At 48.0% G+C, this 12145-nt stretch overlaps 1 protein-coding gene across 4 annotated transcripts in view; it reads right to left on the bottom strand.

Moving 5' to 3' along the window:
- Positions 1-737: 737 nt before the first annotated feature.
- rab11fip3 (RAB11 family interacting protein 3 (class II)) overlaps positions 738-12145 on the bottom strand; it is a 55867-nt gene continuing 44459 nt past the window's right edge. For 3 of the 4 annotated variants that reach the window (XM_035404714.1, XM_035404713.1, XM_035404716.1), the window contains 9 exons: positions 10806-10940; positions 9513-9548; positions 8947-9040; positions 8581-8825; positions 6654-6735; positions 6393-6530; positions 5873-6028; positions 5503-5643; positions 738-5187 (listed from right to left, as the gene is read on the bottom strand). In XM_035404714.1, the coding sequence (XP_035260605.1) occupies positions 5074-5187; positions 5503-5643; positions 5873-6028; positions 6393-6530; positions 6654-6735; positions 8581-8825; positions 8947-9040; positions 9513-9548; positions 10806-10940 (1141 nt within the window). In that variant the 3' untranslated portion in view covers positions 738-5073. The remainder of the gene's footprint in view (positions 5188-5502; positions 5644-5872; positions 6029-6392; positions 6531-6653; positions 6736-8580; positions 8826-8946; positions 9041-9512; positions 9549-10805; positions 10941-12145) is intronic. The other variant, XM_035404715.1, reaches the window with a different exon arrangement.

The raw sequence follows: 12145 nt of genomic DNA on the forward strand, positions 1-12145 counted from the left end.
TTTTTATATTGTAAATTGGTCATATGTTTCCCTAGGAATTCATTTTTATTCAACTAAGCACACGTCGTATTATCACTTATAGCAATATGGAATATTTTGACTGTGGAAATGAAAGGAAATAGACTTTTTTGGTGCTGATGCAGACAGCAGTATGACCATTTACGTAATACAAGGCTACACTAAACATCACAAAAAATTTTAATTATGACACGTTTCCTCATTAAATAATTTTCATTCAAGTAATCATACTATTCATGACAGTTTAAATAGCACTCGTGATATCGTTGAAATGTGATTGAAATTTAAAAAATGGGGTAAAAATGTACCCCATGTACATGTTTCTACAAAAAAAAAAAAACACTTAAGTTTGAACATGAACAATTTGTGTGAAAACAAGCATCACTTTTGCTGTAGATTTGCAGCAAAACTGTAGTTCGCTTTAATCAATAATAAACAGTGGGTACTTCAAAATGTCAGAAAGATTTTCAAAATCTTAAATGGAACTTTGTGATGGTGTGTTGTTTTGTTCAAAATTTGTGACACTTGTTCACAGCAACAGGACGCTGTTGTTTGTATGCTAAAGGTTAAAAATGATTCTGGCCTGATGAGATCTGCAAATTTGCAATGGCTCAGTCAAATGTGGCATTGGGTTAAAGTGCAGATGTGTCAACAGTGGCAATTCTTGTGATGTAAATTTCAATGATTAACAACCACACAAAAAACAGGAGACATTTCCATTTGATTTCAATAAGTTGATATTTATGTTTTTCTCACCTTTTACAGTGAATTGGAAAACCTATAATTCTCCAGACGATGATTAGGCCTACATATTTCAGGATTCCTTCAAAAGATACAGTAACATACAGCAGTAAACAATACTGATCATTTAATTAAAACAATATCTCCCACTTCAGTTTATAATACAATTATTAGTCATATTGTGAATGACGCGTTTTATTTCTTCATATTTTCATGTTTTTTACAGGCAAGTCATTACTGCAAAGCTTCATTGTGATCTTTCTGCCTCGAAGACTTTCTTTGGAGTGTTGGAAAGCTAGGCTGTGAAGAAAAGGCTTTGTCCTACAGACAGAAAATGATTCATATACACAGTTCATTTCAGTATATAGTTATTTAACAAACTGAAAAATGTTGACACTGCTCACAGTCTTTTTCAAACTAGCATGAGGCTTATCCTGAGAGAGTACTGGACCCACAAACCAACACTTTGGAGCAAATAAGTTCTGGCCTGGAGTGATTTTGTGAAGGTAGTATCAGGTCAGTGAAACCACTTCCACGTAGACATACAACAACTATGCTCATAGGCTGCATGTTAGGAGATTGTGTACAAAAGTTCAAGATATTAAGATCAAAATACTCAGGATATAGCTTGGGAAAAGAATATTTTTACAATCCACTTCCTGTTAGTCACTTGCAATACAGACTATACCAGTGTTCACCCAAATTGATTCATTGTGCAAAAGTTGAATCATTCTTTGGCAAAGTGAGAGCAGGATTTAAATAAACTTCATAATAAGGATGATTAAAGTGCATAATGCTTTGGAAATACAAGTTCACAATTCTGTAACCAACTGCTCTCCTTGTACAGAAATTGCGTTACTGGTCTCTCCAGCAATTAATAAAACAGGTATTCAATTTCCAACTTAACATGAATGGTTTATTGTAGCTTATTCCGATATACTGTAGCTAAACCCATATTGAAGAGACAGTGGTTGTTTTGAGATGCGAGATCCTTTCGTAGTCCTGCGTCTCCATGCATTATGCTCCAATATGTCTTGACAATATGCACATATAGATTAATATAGATTATGAAATTAGGTAGTCCAGTCTCTCTCAGTGCAGCCTTGCCCCCAAATATCAGCAAACAAACAATTTGTCAAAGGCAAACATTGACTGTTTTAAGTCTGTATTTCTATCCCAAAGACATTGCGGTGAGCAGTTACAGAACATCGAAGAGCCAAGAGAAATAAAAAGTAATTGAAGACAGACCTGGTCTTCAACGTAACTAACGTAGTCTGTAATTACACTGGCGACCGCAGTGTACTTTGCCCACCAGCTTCCCTCAAGTAAGACATTGTGGTGGAGTAACCTGCCTACTCGTTTGTATTTGCTCAGAAAGCATTTCCAATGGGTCAAGACACTTACGAATTCAGTTCCCTTCAGAATCCGGAAACGCTAATACATATTTACATACAATCCCATCCCCTTCAAGACGCTGCTTTTTACATAGATGCAAGGGGATGGGTTTGGGAGAAGGAAACCAAGATGCTTTCCCGCGTATCACGTCTATTCACATTCAAATAAACAACGGGGGAGGGACACAGTGACATTCCAATGGGAGCGGGAAAATTCCCAGAGAAAAACAAAAGTCATTCTTCCTTCTTACAATAAAAAAATAGCTAGATCTACAGGTTAGAAAAAACTTGTTTGCATGTACAGTAATTTACATCCAAGGCCATTTTATTTAGCGTTGATTAAAGGAAAAGGTGTAGTACTGAGTGCCTAGGCGCGGGAGTGGGGATGTGTCCTAATACTGTGATATGTCAAACCGCCATGTGGCGCATCTCGCTCCCATGGGGAAAACCCCACAGCTCTCTACATCCTCAGGGCTACGGCTAAATGTCAACACGAATATACATCCACATATACAGATACAGCCTCAAAATTTCCAGACATGGTGTGTCAATCACAAGCGATATGCAAAAAATATAGGAGCAAGTTGTCTTAAAGCTCTTGAACACGTAAATCAATCCACTGGAGTTGCGTAAAGACCTAGTCAGATGCCAAGAAGGTCTGTTCTTATTTCTTCCGCCCAGGTTTGTGAACCTCATTTGTGTATGGTGTTCTAAATCTCCCTCACGGTACTAGTTATTGCAAATATTACATTCTTGAAAATTGGATCTTTTTTCCTGTTTATCTAAGCATTACAGTTTTGTGTTCTTGGCTGATTAACTGATCAACTGCTTCTGAATGCATCCCTAGGGTGACCTCCATCACAGAAATCAAGATACCTACACTATTACTAATGTAGTTAAAAAATAAAATGCCCGTGTGATTTCCGCTAATAATGTTGATATTAGTTTTAAAACTATGCTATGGAAGAATATCCAAGCCTGTAAGAAAATGGCATTTGCATATGGCGTGATAATTAGAGGGTAATATTTACTCAAGTTATTTAGAGCAAGATACTGACCAAATTATTACTCCCAGAAACTTCTCAGTAATGTCTCTTTATAGCCTCTCAGCATTCAAGAGAGTCAGACTGACTTACCCCAAAGAACAGCACTACCCATATTGCATCTCTCAGCTCAGGGACAAAAGACAGCTTTGTTGAACAGGCAGGTGGGTGACTGAGTGGCTTTTAGCTGACAGGGTAGGTTATAAAGCCTCATTAAATAACAGATATAAATGATCCTGTTAAGTCCTTACTCTCTGGGGTGTTTTTCACACTTGACCCTTGCTTGGTTCTTGTTTCAGAAGTTGGCAGAATGGTTTCAGGCTTTCACAGTGTCAGTAAATGAAACCCTTCCTGTTCCTCAAAGCTGCCAAGCCCTACAATGTTAGCACTTACTGAGCCACATACACACTGTGAGCACGTCTGAGGAAAGATAAAAATCAGAGACAGAGTGCACATTGTCTTTTAGAGCAAGGGAAACTGAGGGTTTTCCAAGGGAGCGGACGCTTGAGAATGAAAAACACATTCCTCTCGGCCTTCCAGAGTCATTGATACTTTCTGGAGAAGAAACTGCTCCACCCTTTGCTGGGAATCCTGCCTCTTCTATGCTAATGAGTTACTGGGAAAAAGAGGGGCCAGTGCACAGAGATTACTGCACCCCCGTTCCTCCAACAACTCCACCCACGACAGGCTTGCGCTGCTGTAAAATAACAGATTCGGGATGGAGTCCATCCCCCTCACAGACACACAAAACACGCAGATGCACACACAGCAAACGGGAGTCCTTGAGAAGAAAAAACCACAGGACAAACCGACCCTCAGGGCACCTCCTCCTCAAAACCGCCCCTCACTTGGGTCTGCTGGACTCGTGCGGCTACGTTACAATCCCTCACAGACAAACGTAAGCAAAAACAAACCGGGAGGAGTGAACCTGCGGGAAAAGGAGCAAACTGAACACGATTAACTACGTTCAGCGCCGGAAGCCCGAGTGAGAAAGGCGGCTCTTTCAGATCATTCTCCCTGTATGAACAGGGCTCACTTAAAACAGCTGCTTTCTGGGTCGGCTTCAGCTCGCGCTTCATACATTTTTAAATAGGTCTGCTTCAAAACGGGCTGCTGGGGCACGGCGGCACGCTTCTGAAGGACACGGCAACAAAAGACTTTTCCAGAACCCATGGCGCCTATAAATATGGCAGAACCTGCACGTCCAGAGTGAACGGCTCCAGCTCGTTGTCTGATATGTTATAGCCTGCAACCCCCATTAGTATATTCAAAGGTAGGAGTAACAGATATTTGTTCATCCCCGTGAACCTTCACATCCCTGTGAAGTTACCCTGATCATTAACACAACAAAGAGAGCGAGCCCCAGGAGCAGAGAGGACGTTTAACACGTGGGGTAATGCACCTGTGGAGAGATCACGCCGTCCACCATTAACTGCGCCAACTCATCAAAACTTATAGGGTGTGTAATACAGTGCGCACAATGACTGAACACCTTCAGCGTCTGAGGGCCGGCAGCGGAAAGCACACGCACGCATGTACGTATAAATAGTAACACGTAGTGAGAGAGCCAGAGGAACACCAGGCCCCTCCGTCCCGTACGCAGGGAACTCACAGGAACCAAAATGCGAAACACACACACACACGCAACAAATCAAAAAAACGCACACAGGGCACAGTGTTTCCAGGAAGCCAAACCCTGTGAAACTGCATAGGGACAGCAGCAACACTCAGGCACAAAGCAGACATCTTCTAATTCGTCTTCAGAGCGTGTAGAAAGACTATTTCCCCCTCTTCACTTCACGATCCGGGCGTGTGTTGGGTCCAGCCCCCAGTGTCCATGGTGTAGCGGGGGGGGGGGGGGAGCAAGTGGGGGTTCATTACTTCACCTCCAGGATGGAGGGGTTGGATTCCATGATGGCGACGATGATGCGGTCAATGTAGTCCTGCAACCTGTAGTTAATCTCTTCCTGCTTGTGGATGGCTTCCATTAACTTAAAATAGGAAAAAAAACACCAACAGAAACCTTCAGTAAGGGACAGGCAGGGATTCAGAACCATAAAATAAGTATTGGAGATTAATTTGATTTGACAGATGAAAACTATAGTACAGTAACTGAAACTCTGAGAGACGAGGGAATGAATGGTGACAGAGCTCCACATGATTATTTTCATATCCCTTTTAGGTATGTGCATGAGGCTGTATTCATTGGCTAAAAATCAGAAAATTTCACCCATTGTAATTCCATTATCGAGTGCACTGTAAATGGATCTTTCTGCAAATCAGCAATTAGCACAAGCCGGCCTCACCTCGTCTCGAGACACAGAGCTGATCTCTGCAGCCAGGGAGTCGGAGAAGGAGGTGGCGAACAGGTTCTTGGCTCCCTGGATGCTGAGGTTGATGATCTGCCCGTTGAGCTCGTCGTTCTGCTCTTTCAGGCTGCGGTTGTCCTGCGGGGAAAGGTCGAGCCGTTATGGCCGACTCCTCTTCCAGACCAGTGAGCGCGCGAGCCTCTCTTTCTATCACATCATCACTTCAGCCGGGGTCAAAACCCCTCTCATTCGGACTTTCTGCCAGCGCTAGCGGTTTGTGGGAAGGAGCGCGCACGGGGGCGCCCTCAACGCCCGCGGCCTCGCCGTGTGAGCCCGCGCCAGCGCCCTGCCGCCTGAAGCGCTTTACCTGCTTGAGCCTGCGGACCTCCTGCTCCAGCTCGGCCTCCCGCGTGCGGTTCTGATACTCCTGCAGCCCCGCACTGGGGGACCGCCCGCTCTTCGCCTCCACCTCCAGCTTGTACAGCTGCAGGTGCTCCAGCTGTCTGCGCAGGTCCTCGATCAGCTGCAGGAACACACGCGTCAGGCACCGATAGCGCTATTGTGTTTCTAGTTTTGCTCGACCAACAGCAGGAAACCTGGTCTCCTGACAGCATATAGACTGACAAGCTTGTGAAGGAAGAGTAAGACTTCATGGACTCCAAAATGGGTGGAGCTATTCAGCATTACTAAATGATTCACCGATCTGAACTGATAATGATACTTATTAGTTGAAAGCAAGGACGTCTGATTGGTTAAGAGTAGGGCTTTAAACGTGTAATTTTGAATCATGAAATAATATGGCATGTGGAAATTACATAATAACTGGACTGTAATTTAGTTTGACAGAACATGGCAGCTGCAGTATGTATGTCAGCCCGCTGCCTCACCTCCTGTGTGCACTCCTTCTCTTTCTGATTCTTATGCCGCTCGTGTGTCAGCTTGTCCGTCATCTTCCTGCGAGATTCCAGCTCCTCGTTCAGTCTCTCCGTCACGTCTTCCACACTGTCCTGCAACTTCCTCTTCTCCTGCGGGAGCGGGGGGGAGACGGAACGCCAGTCTGTTAATCACATTCAGTCTTAGCGAACGCATGACAGAGGAGATGATGCGGTAGGCCTCGGGGGGGGCGGGGCTGTGAAAGCAGGCCTCACCTCCTCCAGCCGCTCGATGTTGGCGCGCAGACAGGGCACGCAGGAACGCAGCTCGCTGTTCTCCTCGTCCAGCTGCTGGAGTCTGAGACGGCACAGACACACTGGCGTCAGAGCAGGGCAGTGACACACTCGCATCAGAGCACAGGCACACTGGCTTCAGAGCAGGGCAGTGACACACTTTTTTTTTGCTGAGACGGTATTTACACTGACCATTGCCTGACCTGGCAGCGATGGTCAGGCGATAATGTTAAATTTCCTAGCATTCAAACCTTTATGTGCTGCCACTGTTGCCTGTCAAGAGCTGCTTTCTCTCAGAATTCTAAATAGCAGTTGTCAATGGGAAGCATTTCTATGCAAGAAAACACAACATCTAACAAACACATAGGCTTAAAAGCCATTTCTAGACAACTGTCATCTACTCATACTTTGGATCACAAACATTATTTACCATTGTACAAGTGCAAATGAAAATATAACAGAGTGACCACCCTACAAACAGGCTAATGTTCATCTGAATAACTATGGCAAAACCACTGTGAAAAATATGACTAATATAAAGACTTGGAGATCTGTATTCCTTGTGTTGGTCTTGGTTTCAAACACAAAGACAAGGACAACGCAGACAGGCCTCAGTGTAGACAGTTCTTTTCTACGCCATTGGGTGGCAGTAGTGTGCCATGGCACCCAGAGTCAGTTCATTCTAAAAAATTCTCCAGCAGTTGAACACTGACATGTCTGCCAGTGACTGCCATGCCTTCAGCATCAACAGTCCATTTTTCACTGTTTTTAAACAGCGAAGCAGTTGCATTCCATTTCAGTCAGCGGCAAACAACGCAAGCACCTCTGTCATCACGTGACTCTCTCCCTTGTGTTTGTGAATTCTGTGGTGCTGTTTGGCAACCAGGGTAGGAAACCATCAGTAACCTGCAAACCCAGTCTAGGAATCTGCCACCCAAATGGTTGCACGGAAAGGCAAGGCTGCAGCTGCGGCTATGGAAGACGCCCCATTTTGAATGTGTGAGACAGACAGCTCCTCTTGAGCGTGTGAGACAGACCCCCCTCTGGAGTGTGTGAGACAGACGCCCCTCTGGAGTGTGTGAGACAGACTCCCCTCTGGAGTGTGTGAGACAGACGCCCCTCTGGAGTGTGTGAGACAGACGCCCCTCTGGAGTGTGTGAGACAGAAGCCCCTCTCGAGCGTGTGAGACAGACGCCCCTCTGGAGTGTGAGAGACAGACGCCACTCTGGAGTGTGTGAGACAGACTCCCCTCTGGAGCGTGTGAGACAGACGCTCCTCTGGAGTGTGTGAGACAGATGCCCCTCTGGAGTGTGTGAGGCAGACGCCCCTCTGGAGTGTGAGAGACAGACGCCCCTCTGGAGTGTGTGAGACAGATGCCCCTCTGGAGCGTGTGAGACAGATGCCCCTCTGGAGTGTGTGAGACAGACGCCCCCTCTGGAGTGTGTGAGACAGACGCCCCTCTGGAGTGTGTGAGACAGACGCCCCTCTCGAGCGTGTGAGACAGACGCCCCTCTCGAGCGTGTGAGACAGACTTCCCTCTGGAGTGTGTGAGACAGACGCCCCTCTGGAGTGTGTGTGAGACAGACGCCCCTCTGGAGTGTGTGTGAGACAGACGCCCCTCTGGAGTGTGTGAGGCAGACGCCCCTCTGGAGTGTGTGAGACAGATGCCCCTCTGGAGTGAGTGAGACAGACGCTCCTCTGGAGTGTGAGAGACAGACGCTCCTCTGGAGTGTGTGAGACAGACGCTCCTCTGGAGTGTGTGAGACAGACGCCCCTCTGGAGTGTGTGAGACAGACGCCCCTCTGGAGTGTGTGAGACAGATGCCCCTCTGGAGCGTGTGAGACAGACGCCCCTCTGGAGTGTGTGAGACAGACGCCCCTCTCGAGCGTGTGAGATAGCGTGCACTGACCTGCTCTGCAGGTTCTCCAGCTCCAGGCCCCGCTCCCGCTCCAGCTTGCACAGCGCCTCCTTGTGCCTGCGCACCTCCAGGTGCAGGGCCTCCTCCGCGCGCGCCTCCTGCTCCTTCAGCTGCTCCTCCAGGGCGTTGGCCCTGTGCACCAGCTGCAGGTTCTCCTGCCGGAGGCGCGCGTGCTGCTCCCCGTTGCTCGCCGAGTCCGTCTCCAGCTCCGACACCCGCTTCTCCAGGAACATCACCTGCACCGGACGACAGAGCGGCTTCACCGAGGGCACCGTCCCGGACAGGGCGGGAGGCCCGCAGGGGGAGCCGTTTTACAGGCGGGAGGTCTAGGCCAGAGCCAGAGGCGGCCTGCCGTACCTTATCGGTGATGTCGGTGTCGGCCAGGTCCAGCATGTCCCGGGACAGGTCATCCATGCTGTCGATGGTCAGAGTGCTGCTCTGGAGCAGGTGTCTGTTTATGGAGGGGGAGGGAGGGAGAGCGGGAGGGAGGTCAGCACACAGACGCTGACTCTCCTCAGGTCTACCCTTCTGCATTCAGCTCACTTAGCTCTCTTCCTCTCTAGTAAGGTCTCAGGCCCAGTTTCATGAGTCTAGGACTTTAAAAAGTATGTCCCCAAATGGCACCTGCACTCCCTCTCAGATATCTAGTATATGAGTGCACTTTTTCTCTCCCAGAGGAAGCAGATAACTGACTCAGAGAGATTAGCCTGTGATTCAGTGTGATGGTCAGCAAATTACACATGACCAACATTCTGAACTCCTCTCAGGGTCACATGATTGATAAGGCCCCTCCCACATTAAAGATAAGGTATTCATGTGTAATTTCCCACCCGCTGACAGCTGGCACCCTCCCTGCACTCCCTGCGCCCCCAGTTTTCCCGCTGTCAGCCATGTGAGAGGAACAGGCTGGCTCTAATACGTACCTCGCCACCTTTTTACTGGAAAGTCTCTTGCTGGAGCTGCAGGGATGAAAAGCAAACAGGAAGCGTTAGTCAGGAAGTGAGGAGGAGGGAGAGGAAACAGAAAGTTCTCCCACTGATCTATCCCTCTGACCCCCCACCCCCCCTTCTGGTAAAGCAGCCTGATGGCGATGGAAGAGGGTCCAGGGTCTGACTGCCAGGAGGAAGACAGCCAATCACAGCAGACCACTGCAGCACACACAATGACACAGCAGTCCTGCATGCAGTGGAGGCCCTCGGCTGCACTGTCAGACACTGGACTCGACCACACCAGAGCTGTCTGTCTCCTGGTGTGATCTGGACAGGTCTCAGGTCAAAATTCACATGGACTGGAACGCATCCCACAGCCTCTGTTCAATATCTCTTGAGAATGCTTGGGATACATTTATTTCCCCTCATAAAGTAATAAATGAACACCATTACTATAAAAGGGGAACCATTAAGGAAAAACTTATATTTGGTTTGGTTTGTGCTCGTCTTTGTAAAGTACCGACAAAGGGATAACATCTATGCTGAATCATCCTGGAAGAGAGCCATCAAATGCTTTGTACAGGAACTCCCCTCCCTTCTCAAAGAGAGCATTCTGAGGTAAGACAGGCTCTGAGGAATTCATCTCAAAACTGGTCCTGACACCTCTGTGTGTACATGTTTTATTACTATCGTTTAAAGCACTGCACAAAATGTGCTGTCTGAATATCAGACTACATCAACAAGCCATTTACACTTAGACTTTAAACTGTCATAAGGCCACACTGATAGAAATATGTGTTTGAATGAGTATGTGTATATATGTGCTTGAAGACTGAGTACAGAAGCCATTTTGAATGATGGGTGGAAACACAGTGGAGTCCTGAATGCTAATATTTAAGACTGGAGAAGCATGACAATGGGAAACATAGAGGCAAACCTTTGTTCCAAGATAAAAACTCATGGAAAATCTTAAGGACAGATTTTCAACGACCATATTCAGAACATCAGCACAGAAAACTGTCAAATTCTGTCTGTAATTTCACAGCAAAAGTTCCACACAGCAGCAAAGCATTAATGGCTACTGCACTTACCTGCAAACTTTCTGTGAACTACAATATTTACAAATAAAAGCATGACAGCAGCCAAAACAACACCGGTTTCAAAAACGTCCAAGAAATGCGATGAAATGCCCACCACAGCTCACACACACGAAAAAACACACGCACACACACACAGGGAGTGCGGGTGACTGGGGGGGGGGGGGGTGGGTGGAGCAGCATGCGTTACCTATTCATTTCAAGGAAATTCAGGCGTGTGGAGAGGTCCTCGAGGCGACTAATCTGTTTGTGACATTGGCTACAGAAAAAGTCAAGCGCTTCCTCCCTGAGAAAGCTCTGAAAGCTGGCGGGGAAAGGATCGGCTCTGAGGACAGCGAGAGAAAGAGAGGGAGAGAGGGAGAGAGGGAGGAAAGCAGGGAAAGAGGTGTGAGTGACAGAGAAACCCCCGGGATGCTGGGGATTGACACTGGGTCCCCGTTCCCTCTGGGAGCGAGCGTGCAGGCAGGGGTAAGCTCAGGGGACAACCCACAGGTGCCAATCTCACACTGTTTCCAGTTCACACATTCCTCATTAGGGCATTCCTTAAGCTTCGGGAACACAAAGTGACACCAAACAAACAACCTGGCAGATGTTTGGACACAGCCCTGGCAAATTCCCTAAACTCATTCCAGAGAATCAGCTCGATATAGAAAAATGAATTGATCCTCCAGGCAGACAAGGATTGGTAATGAAAGGAGACCAGAACTACTAACTGGGTCACCCAAGGTCTGTGCAGTCCTAGGAAATGTGATGTGCAATTTCAGGACAGAGATGCAATGAATCGTGAAGTGAACAGTGCAGAAAGTATTACTTGAATGAAAGAGGTCGCTGCACAGAAATTGAGAAACAAAGATGAATACAGGAGTAGGTCTGAGGAGACGTGTGAGCCGCAGCCTCCTTTAAAAGGGCTGCAGGCTGTCCTCGCTGCAGATCTGTCCTGCTGGTGCATTATGAAAGCGCTCCGCCGCGGTTATGTAATATCCCTGCGTGCCTCGGCACGGCGTTCGGCGCGGGCGGGCGGGAACGGTCCGTCCCAATCGCGGCGCTGCCACGGGAGCGCTCACCCCCCTTCGCCGCTCTCCAGCGCCGGGCCCCGCCCCCGCGCCCGCTGGCCGCACCGCTAGCGGGCGAACGCGAGAAGGCAGAGAGGCGGCGGCGCGTGCGTCGGCCCCGCCCGCTCCGGCGCTTCGGGGCGACGTTCTCCGCTCCGTCTCTCGCAGCGTCCTTGAGGAGAGACTCCCGCGCGCGGGTCTGAAGGTCCCCGCGGCTCCGCGGCGCCGCTTTCAGGACCGACTGCGCGGAACGGCAACCCGCTATCAGCGCGAGCCGTGAATTACACAGCGCGTGGTAAAGGGCGCTTCACAGCTCCGTGATGTACGGGTGCCCAACGGATATGACTACGCAGGGATCACCAACATCCCAATATCGCTCGACTGATACTAAATGCAGTCACTCATAAAACGTACGAGCACATAAATGATAAAGGAACAAATAGCCAGCGTGGCGTCAACGCTAAAGATAGTTGATTTG

The sequence above is a fragment of the Anguilla anguilla genome, chromosome 2 (assembly GCF_013347855.1).
Source record: "Anguilla anguilla isolate fAngAng1 chromosome 2, fAngAng1.pri, whole genome shotgun sequence".
NCBI lineage: Eukaryota > Metazoa > Chordata > Actinopteri > Anguilliformes > Anguillidae > Anguilla > Anguilla anguilla.